Consider the following 19885-nt stretch of genomic DNA (forward strand, 5'->3'; position numbering starts at 1 on the left):
GATCCGATCTTTCATGAGTATGGAGCATGGCTGGATCATCAGAATCATGGAGCAGCCAATCACATATCTTTGAAGTACATTGGAATAGATCGAAGTACAAGGCATATGTCAGAGAGTAGTGGATTGAATCTAAAGCTACAAGATGCAGTGGACTGGAAGAAGATTATTTGAACTAGAAGAGCACCAATGAAGTCAAGACCAGCAAAACCAGGCAAAATTGGCCTTTCATTATGTCTTTGCTCCATTCCCGTTACACGACAATGAGCAAAGAGGGGCAGCTGTACAGGCCAATTTTGGGCCACCCCCAAAACCCAACAACTAAACCCAAACCCAACTAACCTAGCCCAATACCCTAAACTAACCTGCCCTAATCCAAAAACCCCTACCCAATAAGCCCATTAAACAAAACAGCCCAAACCAATACCAAATCCCTAGCCCAAGACCAGCATTCAGAAACCCTAATCCCACTAACCCTAGAGCCGCATGCCTCGCGTGGCCTCCTCGTCTGCCACGCCCAGCTCTCCATGCCACCATGTCGGCCACCTGCTCCTCTGTACCATCATGCCTCTGCCACCGCCGTTTGCCCATTCCCTGCAAGACCAGAAGAAGATGGACAACAATATTAAATAAATTTTATAAAGGCTATAAAAGCCCGAAGGAAAACAGATGTGAAAAAAAATTTGAAGTAAAAGAGAGAGAAATAATTTCAATACACAAGCAGTGATAAAATAATAGGGGAACTACAAAATCGAAATCGAAATCAAAAAAAGAAGGTGACTTTAATTTTTCGGCTTCATATTTTCTATTTTCTTTCTTTGCCATTTTCTACTCATATTTACACACATATATAGTGCAAAAATAAAACATATAAAATATAAAAATTAAATTAATTTTTACCTTTCCGGTGGCCGGCGCCGGCGCCGGCGAGGCTCCGGTGGCCGTCCGGTGACCGACCCCGTGGCCGGAGCTCTCCCCTCCCCTCTCTTCTTTCCCCGCTCCCTCTTTTCTCTCCCTCCTCTTCCTTTTTTTTCCTTTCTTCTGTTTCAAATGAAAAAATAAAAATTTTTAACTTATATAGGGGACCAAAACGGTGCGTTTTGGTCCCCCCCTTAACCCTTAAGACGGCGCCGTTTAGGCCAGGGTCGGGTCGACCCGACCCGCACCAGGGAGGATCCGCGTGTTTTTTAAGTGGAAGGGCTAATTGCGCGATCGGCCCTTCCGCATTTTTGCTATTTTACAATCAGGTTTTTAATATTTGAATTTGGCCCCAGAATTTTGCCCGTTCATCAATTTGGTCCCCCTTTGCTACGCAGTGTTTTAATAAACGGGGATATCACGCTCTTGGCCCTCATGTTTAGCGCGCGTTCGAATTAGTCCCTTTCTTCTATTTTTCATTCTGAATTCGCCCCAAATTTCATTTTTAATTCGAATTTAGTCCTTTTTGAAAATTTAAGTTGTTTTATATTACCTTCGTCGTTTTACTGTATTTTAGATATTATTTGTATTATATCTATTACTATATTTTATTAACATCATCAATATTTTGTTATTATTATATGATATTTAGTTACATATATGTGTATAATTACTTTAAAATGTCACATTTTTACTATTACATATATATGTATTTACTATTATTACTATATTCATTATTAATATTCATTTTCCACATTATTATGAATATATTATGTAAATATTTTAGCATTATATTATATATGTATTTATATATTACGTATGTACATATACCTTTTAATATTATATTTTGTATTACGTAAATATTATTTTAAATACTGTATTGTATATATATATATCCTTAGTACCACGTTACATATATATTGTGTATGTACTTGTTTTCTTACCCCTATTATATTCATTGTTAATATATTTATTTTTTTATATACATGTATACGTACCCTTTTTATAATATTATTTTTTACACATATATGTATATTTTATTTTATTGTTGCTAGTTATATACCTTTTTTTACTATCTCATGTGTACTTCAAACACTATACGTATAGTATATTTCTAACACTACTACTATTTATATAATATTTTACGTATATACTCTTATTATCTTCATATGTGTATTCATTGTTTCTTATTACGTTCTCGTATTCAATGCTAACATTGCATTTGATCTTGCATGCACGGTTATTATTTTCTAATATTATTGTCACCTCGATTATTTGTTTCAATATATTCCTAGCTCTTTCATTTATTGATTTTTATTTCATATTATTTTACTTTGCATTATTTCGAAAATCATATACTTGTTTTGCTAATTAATTTCAATAAACAAGGAAATGTACCGATTTAACATTAAGTCATCGAGTTCATCGCTATGTTGGGTGAACGTCAATTGACTCGTGTTAAAACGGCATACCCTTCTCAAAAACCGGAATAAACTAAAATTTCTCGGATCATAACTAAACTTTACATTGAATTCGCATTTTTTGAAAATTAAGACAACACATGTTTAAAAGATACCAATTTTGGGCGTCGCGAGGGTGCTAATACCTTCCTCGCGCGTAACTGACTCCCGAGCCCTACTTTGTCTCTGATTTTAACGTAGACCTAAACTCGGCCTTCTTTTGTTTTAAAAATAAATTTATTAGGTGTCCGATCACACCTAGGAAAAAGGATCGGTGGCGACTCCCTCTTTATTTTAAAATCGAACTTCAGTTTCCAAACTTTTTCACTAGATTGCCACAATTAGCGACCCGAAACCAAAATTTTTACGTCGCTACACATGTTTAGCAAAAAAAAAAGAAGAGAAAAGGAAAATGGGAAAAAGAAAGATCATAGGGAAAAAGAAGAGAAAAGGAAATTGGGGAGAAGGAACATCACCAAAAAAAAGGAAAAAAAAAGAAGGAAATAGAGAAGGAAAAACATCACCAGGAAAAAGAAAGAAAAAAAAAGGAAATAGTTTTAAAAATATTTTTATTGATTTTTTTAGATTATAACATCAACATGATGTCATTTATGCTGTGTCACAATATTTTTTTCCACATGTTTTAAATTTAACGGCGTTAGACTTAGGTACCGATTTAGTTTACCAAAAAAAATTCAGGTACTAATTTGGGACAAAAAGCTATAAGTACCAATTTGGGAGAGTGAACAAGTTCAGGTACTAATTTTATATTTAACCCAAATAAAAATATTATTAATATAACAATATTAGGCTTGATTCAAGTTAATTTTTATATTAAAATAAAATTACTTATAAAGAAGCTCTTTTTCAAAAAATGACTTATGCTTTTCAAAAAGGTAAGTTAATTTATAAGAAAATGAACTTATTTTTCATTGACCTATAAGCCATTTTCGATTGACCAAGTTGTTTTTCTTGAAACAAACATAGGAAAGTGTTAAGCTAGGACTAAATTCTTGAAAGTAAAAGAGCACAAAGAGTACATTGACTTAAAACATATTTTAACCAAAAAGTTAATGAAATTTTAGTTGAAATAGTGAAATCGATACTTTAAGAAATCTAGCGCATTAAATTCAAGTTCTACCACTCTTATTAGATTTTCCCCCTGGTTTGGATTGATTTTTTAACTTAAGCAAGGGAAAAGTAGGAGAATTTGAGCACTTTCAAAATAATTTTTGTGTTTGAACCTACTTTTAAAAAGAACTTTAGCCTTTTTTGTCATCGTTGTCGCTAATCGTGTTGTAGGTGGTCTTCTCTAGAAAATATCAATAGTGGTTTGCTCATCTACTCACCTTTGATTGTCTTTTATGAATGGATTGCTTCAAAAATCACAAAAAACCCTCAAAAATAAAACTCAACTTTCAAACTTCTGCTAGATCTCCATTATTATTGTTAGATCACATTGTATTTGAGTTATGACTCTTCTTGTTAATAACCACCCCCCATCGTATCAATTGTCCAAAACAACAATTGGAACTAGGTTGTCTCTACATGCCAACTAACCAACACTCACTGTGCCGACACCCCTCAAATGTTGGCCTCTCTTGCTAAGCCAAGGTGATTGATCACAATAATCTTTAATTGAAAGTTTTAAGTGGCAAGGTTTACGATTTAGCCTTAAAAGACTCTACTGAACTATGGTGGCTAACTATATAGTCATTGAATAGCTAGTTACCATACGCACACAACCCCTAGTTATGTCTTTAAAGTTGTAATCTGTCCATTTTTTTATAGAGAGTGGATAAATCATTGAAATAATAACCTTATTTTGGCTATGGTGTCGATTTTGTTTTTGTGTCTTATGATATGGTCGTCACACTTAAGTCTTATGGTGACTCAATTTTTAGAGCCATTAGTGACTTTATCTATTGAATTTCAATTTCCACAGAGAATCCAATTTTTACTGAATTTTCATAGCATCGATTTGTTTCAAAGCAAAGATATGTCCATTGCCATAAAGGTAATATTATAACAGAGACTCACTGCATCAAGGGTTTATATCTTGAAGGATGAGTTTGTTGCGCTCATGTTAAAGTAGAGGATATTAGGCACTTAAGCAAGTTCAATTCAAGTTCTTTAGATTGTTATAGCAATAACACTATCAATCGAGCTAAGATAGAATAAAAATTCTATTAATTTTTTGTTTTACTTATACTGTATTTTTTTAAATATCATACTGGACTTTTATTGAATAAAAACAGGAAGATCCAAAAAAACCATAAGTTCGACCCAAAACACAAAACATTGGCCCTCGTCCATTAAAGTAAAAACACAACAAAGTTCAGATAAAAATGAATAAAATTTGTCCAATCATATCTGCAAACTATCACCCATTCTCATTATTGCTTCTTCACGTTCCATTTCTATCGATTCCAATTCCTATAAAACTCAGCCTCCCCTATATGCAAATCACTATTATTGCTGTTCTTCTCCCCTAAATGAGTATCCTTCACGAGATCTATCTCAATTCGACTCCCTCTATCGTTCAGCCTCTATTGATCGTATAGAAAAATTAGGCACACCCTCTTCGAGGTAAATATGCTCTCATTTCTTCAAACTCTCAGTTGCTAAAATATGGGCTAGTCGATTTGTTGTTCGATGAATATGTTTGACCCTTATACTTTGAAATTGATTCTTAGTCTGCTGAATATCTCTAATGTACACCCTATCTTTAATTTATCCAGAATATCTAATTGGAATTTCTTGATGATTGGCAATGCATCTCCTTCGATTATTACCACCAACAAACCCATATCCACCCTCGTTTACACTGCTTGTAAATATGTAAGAGCCTCCGCTGCAAACGCGGATGCAACACCCTTGTGTAGGACCGATTTCAAGACCAAAACTTCTTCAAAAACACTCCTTATAACGATCCCCAATCCTGGTCTAGACTGATTGTAATCGAAAGTTGCGTCAAAATTTATCTTGATGCTCAACCCAATTGGAGGATTCTATTTTGCAATTACACAACCCTTGGCGAGTATCATTTCCTTTGAATATTCTAATTCCTGAATGCATCTGAAAATCAACTTAGAAATCTCTTTTTTAGAATTTTGTTTCCCCCGTGTATTCATTTATTCTTGTCTGTCCATAATACCCACATCACACAACCAAACAGATGCCTTTGGGTTACTGAACTCCTTTTGAAAGCCCAAGTAATCCACTCCCTGGTATCCATATTTGATGTCGATATTAGCCATGTGAGGTTGAAAATTGTCCACACATCTATTGTTACAGGACACTTACAAAAGACATGATCAGGATTCTTAATAACCCCTCCACATCTAGGACGTAGAACATCAGCCACCAGTCTTTTGTAATGCAAATTAACATCAGCCACCAGTTTTCTGTAAAAATCTTTGAAATCGCTATAAATATCACTAGTAGTGGAATCAACAAGACCTGCTTGTAATAGTTCTCATCGAGAAATCCCTTAATGACTCACCTCTCCACACCCGAAATCATCGTGGTCCTTCTTCGCCAAAGGAATACGTAGGATTCTAGCCACATTATCTCCCAATAAGGTATTTTCAATAACCTTCATTTTCCACTCTCTAGAATTATTATGTATTAAGTCCGAAATCAAAGATATACCAGAATTACTAATACTACTGCTTAACTTGTAGCTAGTTGCCCCAGGTAACCACGCATCTTTAACTACTGAATTTTTCTCATCAGTGCCAACCCTCCAACACAATCCGCTTTGTCGAAGACCCCTCGCTGCCCTCACGTTCTTCTAGGTGTAAGAAGGTAGATTCCCTAATCTGGCATTTAGAAAATCTAAATTTGGGTAGTATTTAGCTTTTAAAACACGAGCTAATAAAGAATTTGGATAATTAACAAGATGCCATCCCTGTTTTGCTAATAAAGCCAAGTTAAACTTTGCTAAGCTTCGAAAACCCAAACCCTCATTTTCTTTCAACTCACATAAACGACTCTATTTGCACCAATTATTCCCATTCTTCCATGGCCTTTTTGCGACCACAATCATGCCGTAAAGCTTTTCAATTCCCCACAAAGTGTCTTTGGGAGCATAAAACAAGCCATTGAATACGTTAGCATGGCTTGTAAAATAACTTTTATAAAGATCTCATTTCCTCCTTGTGACAAAAATCTCATACTCCAACTATCAATCATTTTCTTGAATCGATCCTTTAATATCTGAAATGATACCTGTTTTTGTCTCCCTACCATATTAGGTAGCCCTAAATACCTCTCAGGATCATTCGAGTATCTAACCCCTAAAATACATGAAATCGTTTCTCTATCTCCTTTAGAAGTATTAGAACTACAAAAAACGGTGGATTTGTCATAATTAACGCATTGCCCTGAACATACCTCATACTCTCTCAAGATCACTTTTAAAATCTGTGCTCCCCTATCATTTGCTTCTTCGAAAACAATACAATCGTCTGCAAATAACATATGTGATATCTAAGGACTCATTCTACTAGCCTTTGCCCCTTTTATCAAGCCGTCTCTCAAAACAAGTCTCATAAGAGTTGATAGTCCCTCACTACAGATTAGCAAAAGAAACGGACTCAACGAATCCCTTTGCCGAAATCCCCTAGTAGGTCTAAATAACTCATCAGCTTTCCCATTCACAATTACCAAATACGAGACAAAAATGATGCATTTCATAATAATATCCACCCATGACCTATCAAACCCTATACGTTCCATCATCACCCTTAAAAATTACCATTCCACTCGGTCATAAACCTTACCCATATCTAATTTTAGTGCCATTAAACATTTTTTCTCTATTCTCTTTTGTCGAAAAGTATACAAAATCTCATAAGCTAACAACACATTATCAGATATCAAATTGCCCAGCACAAAAGCACTTTGAGTGCTATCAAATTTACATCATTCGAAATGCAACACTCTACCCCTGATAAAATATGGTCTGTATTTTCAACCCCACTTGTCGAGAATAGATTTTGAAAATAACTCTAGGCAATTTCCTCCATTTCACCCTCATCCCTAGTTTCCCTCCCATCATCATGTTTCAAGCATATAATTATGTCCATTCTTTTATGTTGAGAAGCAAAGTTGTGGAAAAAAGCGATATTTTTATCCCTTAACCTTAGCCAGTTAGCATGCGCTTTTTTCTCCCAATACACTTTATCCTTGTCTATCTTTAAATTAAGCTGGATTTTAGTATTGACAAGTTCTACTTGATTTTCATCATATTTTTCCTTTTCCATCATCTCTTCCAGTTTTCTGATCAAATCCCTCTTGAAGTCTTCCCTTTTACTTATAACAAAACCAGCTAATCTCCCCAAATCATTCCTTAAACTTTTCAGCTTAGCAAAAATATCTCCCGAAGTAGTCTTCCAGATTCGCTTTACCTTCCTTTCAAACAATTCTTCCAATACCCACCATGCCTTAATCCAAAACCTTTTCATCATCAGTCTCTTCCTCTCCTGCTCTATGAGAAACGAATAATGATACGAAAAGAATATATGTTAATCCATTCAGCATTCACCACTCCTCTATCCAGTCGCTCTATGATATTTGTTTTCAGTAAATTACCCTTTTTTCCATGTAAACCAAGTTCTAGAGTGTCCAACATCCATTAACCGGCATTATTCTAAAACTCTTCGAAAACTTTCCATTCTCCTTTCATCCTTTGGCACTCTCCCAACCTTTTTAAAGAATATATCATCTCATTAAAATCACTACACACTAGCCAAGGTAATTCCTGAGAGCGTCTAAGATTTCTTAGAAAATTCCATGAACCATCTCTACTGCGTGCAAATGGGGCCCCATAGAAACCAGTAAACCTCCATTGTTTCCCCTCATCAATCTCTTAAAAAGCAACGTCTATATGAATCTTAAAGAAACTCCTCAGATTAATTGTAATATTCTTCTTCCAAGCCAAACAAAGACATCCTCATGAACCATCAACTGAAACATCAATCCTATTTAAAAACCTACACCTTCTACACACATTTTCCATTCGCACATTACCTATTTTAGTCCCCATAAAGAAGACCAATCAGGGATTATACACCTTCAGTATATGACGAAGTCTTCTTATAACCCATGGATTCCCCAAACCATGAATGTTCCAACATATTATTTTCATTATGATCGATCGGCTTGCCCTTTGGCAGTTACAGATAAAAAGTGAGCTGGTTCCAACAATTTCCCATCTCTAACCATTAGTGAATCTATCACATTTGAAACACTGTGATTCCCACTATCCCTTCTAAGCCTTTTCTTTCCATCATCACCTTCTATAGGGCATTCCTTTGAGTCATGTTCTATATCCGTTTGACCCTATATATTTGAAGAGTCCCCTTTCATACCTGACATATATTTCGAACCACCCTACAAGTTTAACCCCAAAAGAAGGTCTATGCATCTCCTTCATTCTTTTTTCCCCTTTCAAAATCGTCACCTTGAATCAGAACGTCCTAGGCCAGTTCCCTTTATCTCCTTTTCACTTTCTTCTCTCAACCATACACTATTCATTGCAACAGCTCTATTTGACTGGGCCTTTAACGACAAATCCTATCCCATGTCTGCAACTTCTAATCCTTTAGCCATTCTAACATGACAGAAAGAATCATTGTGTCCTAAACAACCATAGAAAAAGTAGAACAATTTCAATCTTTCGTATTTAAAACTGACGTAAGAGCACTTGTCAAGTGAGAACATAATCGTCTTCTTTAGCTTCAAAGATCGCTTGATATCTATTTGGACCCGTATACATAAGTAATTCCTTAGGCTCTTACCCAAACTCTTGTCATCGTATTCCAAGAACTTACCAATAAAATCACCTAATTGTTTTGCTATAGATTCAGAAAAAAACCTTGGGGGAAATCGTGCACTTGCACTCGAAAGCTCGCATAAGTTAACGATACCTTCAACAAATCCTCGCCATCCTCCAAATGATGAATCACCAAAAGATGATTATTAAAAGTCTATGGAGCCTTATTTAACACCCGATTGAGATCCATTTTATGAAAAAAAATATAAACAAAAACCTCTTCTCCCCTAGATCTAAGATCTAAACCCCTCTTTGAAGGTGTCATTATAACACCCCTAACCCGTACCCGTCGTCAGAATAGGGTTACGAAGCATTATCGTATAAACGTGACATAAAATATACATTTCCAAACATTAAAATAAACATAGCATAATCTATTCATATACATGCATTTGTCCCTTAATCGAGCCCTCGAGGCCTAAGAAACACTTTAGAAATGATCTGAGACTAAACCGAAAACATTTAAAATATTTAAGAAAAAAATTAAAAAAATTGAACTACAGAGGTCACACGGCCGTATGACTCACACGGTTGAGACAAACGCCAGTGTCTCAGGCCGTGTAACAATCGAAATAGGGACATAAGGCTGTGTCCTAGTCCGTGTCCATATTTGTGTAACTCTTTAAGTTGGGTCACACGGCCAAGCCACACGCCCATGTGCTAGGCCGTGTAACTGCCTGACTTGTAACATTTAAAACCTACAAGGACACACGACCATGTTGCATGGCCGTGTGTCAATCACGGCTGAGACACACGCTTGTGTCTTAGGCCGTGTGGATAAAAAATTGACCAAAATCAAGTCATTTCCTTCACCCATTTCAAACATGTACCTACAAGCCATTTGCACCCTTGACCAAGGCATCAAAACATACATAAAATGACCAATTCAAATGACCAAATTCCATCCAATCAATATGCCATATGGGCACCTCAATCACAATCAAACTAACATACCTAAACTTATGCATAATTGGTCATATTTCATTCAAACACATCTAGCTCATTTCCATACCAAACATACCATACTTAACCACATTGCAACTACCTCATCACATACCAAATTGGCTATTGAAAACATGCATCAACTTAACCATATTAACAACATCAACAAGATGCCATAAGTACCAAAAGTGTACCAACCATAATAATACATATACATGCCAAACTTATCAACATCAGAAACTACCGATAGAATCGTTGGATAATGTGATAGGTCTCCGACGAGCTTCCAAACTGGTCGAGCTTCCGATAATCTATAAAACATAAGAAAGGAAACTACATAAGCATATAATGCTTAGTAAGTTCATAAATCACGAATACAACTTACCATTTCAATGCATAACCTTATAATCTAAACATGATTCTATCCAACATAAGCTTGACATAAGCCTAAGCATCATCAACAACACATGTTAGTGCTTTAACACATAACTCAATTGAATTATCACATGGTAAGGTAGATTTACATAAACATAATGCCATTGAATTCATACTTTCCATAAACATATATATACATTCATTAATCATTATCATTTCATACCTTTCCATAGGTTTATAGCATAGTCGATTGGAACACTTATCATTCCTTACCTTTTTATGCTCGTTGAACCATTTAGAATAACATCGGAATGTGGGAAAGCTCACATGAAGTGTGATAAACATATAACCTTTCCTTTCTTTTTCCTTTACATCGTTGCTCACTCGAACCGTAAAATGGGTCTGCTCACACAAGCTGACGGTTGGAATGTAAGCTACACGATGCTGCTCACACGCTGATGAGTATTCACAAAAAATGTAGGACCTTAGCCCTTAGTAGGACATTCAAGACCAGCACCCGAAACATGGTAACCCTAATGCCATATCATTTGTATCCTATATATTTTTAAGGTTCAAATGAGGCTCGATGATCGTCGTAATGTCGTTGGATTTCAATATTTACTTACATGATAAATAGCACAATAACATATATATATATATCAAAATAACATTAAAACGTTATTTAAACATACGAACTTACCTCGATAATAAAGATGTCGAAATAAGATCAACTAATCCGAGGCTTTAGCTTTTCCTCGATCTAGATCCATATGAAGTTTATCTTGATCTAAATAAGCAAGTTCAATCCATTTAATACTTATACTATTCAATTTAGTCCAAAATTCATAATTTTAGAAAATTCACATTTGCCCCTAATATTTTAACTTATTCACAATTTAGTCATTAAGCTCGTAAATTGAAATTTATACAATTTCATCCACATTTCATGCTAGCCGAATTACCTAAGGACTTATATCAACCCATACAAATCATCATTTCACAATTTTATGATGATATTTTACTACTTTTACAAATAAGTCTCTAAATGATAATTTCATCAAAAATCACTTTATAAAATTTGTTTATTTAACAACAAGGACTCATAATCTTTTATTAAATTTCAAGAATCATGCAAACATGTTCATGGAAAAACCCTAAACCTTAAATTTTTTGTAAATTAATCCCTGGGTTAGCTAGATTAAGCTACAACGATCCCGAAAACATAAAAATCATTAAAAACGGAATCAAAATACATACCATGCAAGCAAAATGAAATGGCCAAACCCTAGCTATTTTCCCTTTGAATATTCAATTGAAGAAAGACAAATGGAAGAAGATGATGCCATTTTACTTCTTTGTTTTTATCATTTAATTATCATTTTACTATTTTGCCTTTTAAAAACATTAATAATTTCAATAAAACCTTGTCATAAAAATTCACTAACAACATAAATGGTCTAATTACCATCTAAGTCCTCTTACATTAAAGTTTTATAGTCATTTGATACATTTAACTATTAGACCTCTACTTTTTCACTTTTTACGATTTAGTCCTTTTTACTTAATTAAACATGTAAATTACAAAATTTCTTAACAAAAATTTTATACAACCCTTTTAAAGTTCCACAGACATTAAATAATAATAAAATAAATATTTACTCATCAAATTTATAGTCCCGAAGCTACTATTCCGATTTAATTAAAAACGAGCTGTTATAGCCATAAATTCGCCATTGTAATGGATCATACTTACTGTAAGAAAGCATCCTACCAAACAGAAATCATAAATCACTTTTGTAGTATCGAATTCATTATGTACGTGTAGAACCTCCTCTTCCCCATCTTCCAATGATACATCTGTTAAGTTATTCTCCACTGTCGAGAATTTTACCAAATTGATTAGAACCACCCCTATCTAATCACCACCGCTGCCCAAACAAAACAAAAACCATGCTAGAGTAGCAGATCAGAGACGTGGCAGACTAAATTTTTTTTTTATCTAAATTAAAAGTGATTTGCCCCTTCAATTTTGTAAAACCTACTTATACTGCATGTTTAAATATTTGTTGAATGATTATATTTATTTAAATTAAAGAGTGTAAAATATTAGTTTAAAAAAAGGGTAGAATATTAAAAATGTGCAAGTAATTTAAAATGATTCCAGTCCAATAAATTTTTTTTCACGGTTAAAATAATAAAATATAAAATAATAAAATATTGATTAATTCAATTAATGATTATTGTTATTAACGGAGTTAACTTCAAAGAATAGCCAGCAAGACAAAGAAAATTTTCAAAGCCTGGAAAATGGAAAAAGAAAATCCAATAATTTTCTAATTGCAAACAGAAATATTGACTGTGGAAGATCGTGAATTAGCCTTAGAAGCTCTAATAAGTTGAAAACAAAATTGTGAAGCATGGCGGGAGAAAGGAAGTCGTTTCTAACGCCGACGCAGAGATATGGGGCGGGTGCGTTGTTCGCCTTTGCTGTTAACCAGGCTCAGATCCATCAGACTCATCCTCTTGGACTTCCCTTTGACGATCATCATTCCACTGGGGAACGAACAAGTAGCAGTAGTAGCAACGAGTCAGTCTCTGATGATCCCGATCTTTGGGTCAACGAAAGATCGGGTCTGCTCCGACCTGTTTTCAGGTAGTCACTTCATTTTTCTTTTCCTTTTGATTGATAACCGAAATTGATTTCATGCCGGAGTTGCCTTTTCTGTTTTATTTGAATTTCTTGAATTCGAACACGATCAATTTTAGGATCTCGAATTCTTTCTTTTGACATTCCAAATTTCAGAAAATTTAATAAATTTCTCTCTCTCTCTCTCTCTCTCTCTCTCTCAGGTTTCTAGATATCGACTCCGCAGCATGGCTTGGTCTAGAAGAAACTGCTGGGACTTCGCGAGCCACCAATCATGTGGGAGCTGTATGTTGTTTCCTTTCTCTAATGGTCATGTTTATGATCACTTGAAGAAGAAATGTGCGCAATGTTTCAATGATTATTTTTCAGGTTATAAACATGTTTTTGTTACTTCGTATTCATACAGTTCATGAGGTTAATAGCTGAACAAAGTGAGGAAGGTTCTTCTGAAAGATTGGAGCAGGAGATTGCCCTGTCTAAAGCTGTTGATGCTATGGCATTTAGCATGGAAACGAATTCTGAATCTTCTCAGGTTAAGAAAGAGAAGTCTCGTAAATATGAACAGGAATACCGTGAGAAATATTCCACTCCTGAGGTTCCACCAAATTCTGTAATGAAAAACCAACCTATAGTGACTCCACCAGAGAGCGATTCTAACATGCTTCGTGGGACTGATAACCATCATCTAATGTGTGATAGTTTGAATGAGAAACCTACTGAAGAGGTTGGGATGCTTACTTATCAGAGGAAAGTGATGGTTCTTTATGAGCTTCTTTCAGCTTGCCTTGCAGCTGCGGATACTCGTGAAGATAGCAAAAAATATACCCGACGAAGAAAAGGCTATGACGCTCGTCATCGTGTGGCTTTGCGGTTGCTGACAAGTTGGTTTGACATTGAGTGGATAAAAATGGTTTGTAAACTCAAGCTTTTGTCCCTTTTCCATCTTTCAAACTCAGGGCTTGCAGTATACAATGTCATTTTAGTAGCAGAAATAACTAAATAGATATGAATTGATGTCGATTTCTCTGTAATATTGAGTACCTACTAGATAGACGTTTATCTAAAGTTCTGTGTACTGTTAACAAGACCCTTAAGATTCCTTTTCGGGATTGTCCTTCATTGTCAGAGAAGATCTTTGGGACTTGTCTAATATAATAGCACATGTTTAGGTATGGAGTGTGGTATTTTGTCAAGAAACTAACCCTTTCCAGTGTAACTGTTCATAGATTTTCTTTATATATACATATATATTCTCCCTATTAGTGAACCTTTGTGTTTGCAGGAAAGCATTGAGATGATAGTTGCTTTCTCTGCAATGGCTTTAGTAAAAGAGAAAGAAGCACAAGAAGAAGAATCCCAGTCATCAGGGAGCACATGGGCAAAATGGAAGCGTCGTGGTATCATTGGTGCTGCTGCAGTGGCTGGAGGAACTTTGATGGCCATTACTGGAGGTATGTGATTGTCTAAACCTTTTTATTGGGAAATTAATTTCTTGGAAACTAAAAGTGGATGTGATGGTCATCCACATAATTAGCTCTTAGTTACTATGTTCTTGTTATTTAGAATTGATTTCTATTTTCTCTTATCTAGGAATTGGTTAGGTTCAAATAGTTGGTTTTATCATTTTTTGTTTCAAATTTGTTATCATCTTGTATTTGTTAGGTATTTATCACTATAAATACCCAAAATGTATGGAATAAAAAGCATCTCATATTTTATCCCCTTTCATACTTTTTTTATGATATCACGAGCCTTCTAAACTCTAACAAGTTAGATCCTCTGGTAACCCATCCATCTCTACCCTCAAAAGGCCACCTATGTTTTTGTCGTCAAGTCCAACTCTACTACCAACAACACCGTTTTTGTTCAATTAGCTGAGAGCCACAACTTCTCCCTTTGGAGAGCTCACGTGTTCAGGCTCTTGCATGGTCACAACCCCTAGTTCATCCTGATGGATCTTACCGGCGATGTTGCTAATCTCAAGTTCCTTGCTTCGTTCTGCCAAGATCAGTTAATTCAAAATGCTATCTGAACCTTTGCTGATCCAACCCTTGCCACTATAGTTGCAGCAGCAGCAACAACCACCAAAGCTGCTTGGGGTGCTCTCCACACTGCATATTCAAACAAGTCTAAAATGAGAGAATCTTCAGTTTGCTCGATCGTTTGGCTCATCTTTCCAAACACACCCTTCGTATCGCTAATTATATATTCCAAGTTCATTCCCTCTATGACAAACTTAAAACCACTGTGACTGTTGTGTCTAATGCATAACTCAGTCAAAATTATCACTAGACTTGGATCTGACTTTTGTGAACTTTTAGCTGTCGTCTATGCAAGAGATTCAAAGCTGCTTGACGATGAACTCTTCTTGGAACATAATGAGACTTGAACATCACATTGACCTCCACTACCGTTGCCATAGCTCAATGCACTACTCCTTGGAACAACAACTTTCGTTTAAACTACAATGATCTTGCCAATAATCAATCTTGGCACTCTCAACCATGGCAGCCAAAGAAGAAATCAACAACCACCACCTACTGATAACACCCTCCATTGCCAGCTTTGTGATTTACCTCGTCATTCTGCAAGGGTTTGTAGCTCACAGTCACATAATCACCTTCAGGCTCGAGTCAACTTTGCTGGCCAACTACTCTACCAACAGGAATCCTGGGTTGTTGACACTGGTGCAACACATCATAGTGCATCATATGCTTGAAGATTAACCACTTTACATGACGACTATGGTCTCGAAGAGGTTGCAATGGGAAACAGTTGTGCTCCAAATAGAAGTTCTCACACCAACTCAAGTAACTCACAAACTTTAAGTCTTGGTGTTGTCATCCCCCCAACTAGACCCTATACAATCGGCTTCCCTTCTTCCTTCAACTACTAATAATAGCTCCTTATGACTTACCAAAGATGAAAAACCCAATCCCATCCTAAGCCTACATCTGCATCCCACTTGTCCATCATGTCTTCCACCAATGCCTTGTCTCAACCTGTAGACCCTCTTCCCTTGTCTGTGTCAAACAAACCCTCATCCACACAATCCATTCATCCTATGGTTACCTGCTCCAACAGTAAAGCCAATCCATCCACTCAGATTCACTATATTACTACTACATCAACATCCTCACCATCTGTACCATCCAAGAGTAATCAAGTCCTTTCCCAAAACCGGCATATCTAACTCTAAATTGCATAAGAGAAGAAAGCAAGCAAAGCATAGTGAGAGCACGGATTCCCCACCATCGTCAATGTCAGCCAGCCATTTTTCCAATATCATTGAATAGCATGGCCTGGAGCTAAGGTAACTCAAGGCTTTACTAATAGAATATATAGGGCTTTTCTCGCTTGTTTAGTATTGCTTTGGCTTCGCTGTCCGTATCTTGCTGGCGCGGAAGCTACCGCAACTAAAAGAAAATGAATGAAGGAAGAAGGCATTAGCATTAGAAAGACTACAGAGGCATTCCGGGCCGACTACAAGACAACGACTACAATCTGCACTGCAAAGTGAATTTGATGCTTTTGTTTTAAACCAAACATGGGATTTGGTGCCTTATTACTCTTCAAAGAACAGGGTTGATTGTAAGTGGTTATTCTAAATTAAGCATTAAAAGCGGATGTGATGGTCTTGTACATGATTAGCTCTGAGTTACTTTGTGCCTGTTATTTAGGAGTTGGTTTTTTGTTTTTTTCTTATCTAGGAGTTGGTTAGTTCAAATAGTTGGTTTTATCATTTTGTCTTTTTGTTTCAAATTTGTTATTATCTTGTATTTAGTTAATTTACCACTATAAATTCCAGCATGTGTGGAATAAAGTCATCTCATTTTTCAGTCCCTTTCAATACTCTTTTAGAAACTAAAGTTTCAACTCTCATGACTTTAATGTTTTTGACCTTTTTGGTTCACCATTTTACTATTAAACAGGGTTAGCTGCTCCAGCAATTGCTGCAGGATTTGGTGCCCTGGCTCCAACATTAGGCACTTTAGTCCCTGTCATTGGAGCAAGTGGGTTTGCTGCTGCTGCAAGTGCTGCTGGAACTGTTGCAGGTTCTGTTGCTGTTGCCGCATCATTTGGAGGTGTATGACTAATTATTAATCTCCTGAGTTACCATTCTTATCATGTCATTTTCCGAACTGCAGGATTCATTGTGTAGTTTTGTTTGTTATACTTATAGTTTTATTTCAGAAATTTTATACTAATATATGTTAAACGTATCCAAGATACACTTGGTACATACTGCTCTCAAGAAGTCTTTCGATACCATATTAATATCTATTTTTACACACTGTTCTACCCAGCTGCTGGAGCTGGACTTACAGGTTCTAAAATGGCTAGGAGAACTGGTAACATTGATGAATTTGAATTTATAGCTATTGGAGACTATCATAACCAGGGCGTAAGTTCTTATAGACTTCTTTCTTTTCTGTTTCTGGGGACTTAGAAAACTATGGTGTGTGGACCTTATTAGTGTTCTGGAAATTTTAGTTCTGATTTAACTTTTTTTTTCAGCGACTAGCAGTTGAGATTTTGATCTCTGGATTTGTTTTCAGTAAGGAAGATTATGTAAGGCCCTGGGAAGGACAAATTGACAACATGGAAAGGTACAGAACTTTGATACCATTACCCATTCTATGTGGAACCTTTGTTTTTTTTAAAACACTTTTGATGGATAAAAAGAAAGAAAAGAAAGAACATGGTTTCTGACAATGAAAATTATAGGTTTGTGCTGCTGTGGGAGTCCCGGAATCTGATTGCAGTGAGCACCGCAATTCAGGATTGGCTAACTTCAAGTAATGGGTTTATGTCTGATTTTTAAAATAGTATTTTGATCATATGAATTGTCTATATTTGAACATTGCTTCTGCTTGCTACAGGTATTGCTCTGGAGTTAATGAGACAGGGTGCAATGATGACGGTTTTAAGCTCGCTTGTAGCAGCATTGGCATTGCCAGCAGTATTACTTTCAGCTACTAACTTTATAGACAGCAAATGGTCAATTGCTGTGGACAGGTTTGATTTGCTTAGAGGTTTAGCAGAGTACTTGGCTTTGTAAAAGGGAAGAACAATCTTCCAGTTTCATTTTATTTGTTTTATATCATGCTGTGTTTATTAGGTTTATCTTGTGGCTCTTATGAGGGGCATTCTTTGCTTAAAATTTTCAACTATAGAATGTAAATATTAGTAGTTTGTGGTTTGACATCAAATTCGTTAGGCTTGTCCAAAACTCAAATCTAAGTAGGGACAACTTTCAAGTGTCTCAAAACAGAATATCAAGGTGGCTAATGCTGTAGAGAAATTTTCATATTACCTGATTTGTCTAAAAGTTTCTTTTGATGAATTGTCACAATAATTTTATCTTTATGAACCCAAAGTTGTCTACAAATTAAATTCCTTAGAAGCAGGTTAGCTTAATGTATTAACTGTATGTGCTGGATGTAGCTGATATTGAATTTTTACCGAGTTAAGGCATTTAAATCTTATTTGAACGTTTGGGAACTACTGTAGTACACTACACAAGTCTAATTATGTCTTTATCTTCTTCTATTGCCTAGGTCTGATAAAGCAGGAAGGTTGTTAGCTGAAGTTTTATTGAAAGGTTACCAAGGTAACAGGTATACATGTGGCATTTAGAGGAATGTCTGTTTTTCATTAAAACATAAACTTCGGCAAAATGATCTTCCCATTGTTCATCTTTGGGATTCCATGAATTTTTCAGACCTGTGACACTCATTGGCTACTCACTTGGAGCACGAGTGATTTTCAGTTGTCTTCAGGCTTTGTCTGAGACTGAACGAAATGGTAACTACGACCAATCTATCCTCATAGGCTTTTTTATTTGCTGTAGTGGTTGGAATTTCCTAAGGCTATTCTACTATGTTGGCAGCTGAACTTGTAGAACGAGTTGTTCTTCTTGGAGCACCCATTGCAATTAAAGACGAGAACTGGGAAGCTGCTAGAAAGGTATTTTTCCCTTACAATTAGTATGCTTTTCATTATTAGAACATACAGATTAATTCCTAGTGTTATTTGCAGATGGTGGCTGGAAGGTTTATAAATGCTTACTCTACGAAAGATTGGATGCTTGGAGTTGCTTTCCGTGCAAGGTATGCACAATGAATAAGTCATTACTGTTCATCAGCTTTGACGAGAAATATCAATTGAGCAACATCCTTTTACTGATGCAAACTAATGGTAACTTGAAAACAGTTTATTGACAAATGGATTAGCCGGATTACAACCAGTTGATGTGCAGGGGATTGAGAATGTAAGTCATGCCAGTTATAATTTTTTCCACCTAGCTGTTCATCGTGCTAATTCCTTAAAATTCTCTTCAGGTTGACGTAACAGATACGATCGAAGGTCACTCATCCTATCTGTGGTCTACAAGGAAGATTTTGGAGCGGCTTGAACTAGAAGTTTGCTATCCCGTTTTCAAGAGCAAAGAAAAGGAAGAATAGTACTACTCAACTTTGGCTGCTTCAGTTAGCTTTATTTCTTTCATTCTTTCAACTTCAAATGAAATCTGAAGTAAAATAGCAGCAGGGTGAGGCAACTGTATTTGTTTGTTCATATTTTGCTAATTGCTCTCTGTATATATATAAACATGCGCTTGCTTGCAACTTAAAAAAGCAAGTAAGACGAATGTTGATAGTTTACTTTGCTGGCCGCTTTAATAAATTTAAGATATCACCCAAA

General features: G+C 35.8%; 1 protein-coding gene across 2 annotated transcripts; it reads left to right on the forward strand.

The window, feature by feature from the left end:
- Positions 1-12772: 12772 nt before the first annotated feature.
- On the forward strand, positions 12773-19885 carry LOC121209817 (transmembrane and coiled-coil domain-containing protein 4). Of its 2 annotated transcripts, XM_041081473.1 has the most exons (15): positions 12773-13186; positions 13384-13465; positions 13587-14090; positions 14463-14631; positions 17113-17265; positions 17488-17585; positions 17699-17790; positions 17909-17979; positions 18064-18199; positions 18742-18801; positions 18906-18988; positions 19074-19150; positions 19223-19293; positions 19397-19454; positions 19525-19885. In XM_041081473.1, the coding sequence occupies exons 1-15, from the start codon at positions 12951-12953 to the stop codon at positions 19645-19647; spliced, it is 2013 nt and encodes a 670-aa protein (XP_040937407.1). In that variant the 5' UTR covers positions 12773-12950; the 3' UTR covers positions 19648-19885. The 2 variants fall into 2 exon arrangements, 1 of the variants encoding a protein (XP_040937407.1); XR_005904948.1 differs by lacking the exons at positions 19223-19293; positions 19397-19454; positions 19525-19885 and having other exon boundaries at positions 12800-13186; positions 18742-18794; positions 19074-19140.

This window comes from Gossypium hirsutum, chromosome A11, assembly GCF_007990345.1.
Source record: "Gossypium hirsutum isolate 1008001.06 chromosome A11, Gossypium_hirsutum_v2.1, whole genome shotgun sequence".
Taxonomy (NCBI): Eukaryota; Viridiplantae; Streptophyta; class Magnoliopsida; order Malvales; family Malvaceae; genus Gossypium; species Gossypium hirsutum.

Bases quoted from the DNA above. Each gene is read 5' to 3' on its own strand.
- LOC121209817 (XM_041081473.1), top strand. From the start codon at position 12,951: ATGGCGGGAGAAAGGAAGTCGTTTCTAACGCCGACGCAGAGATATGGG. The intron at 13,187-13,383 runs GTAGTCACTTCA...TCTCTCTCTCAG, and splicing joins CTGCTCCGACCTGTTTTCAG to GTTTCTAGATATCGACTCCG. The intron at 13,466-13,586 runs GTATGTTGTTTC...GTATTCATACAG, and splicing joins CCACCAATCATGTGGGAGCT to TTCATGAGGTTAATAGCTGA.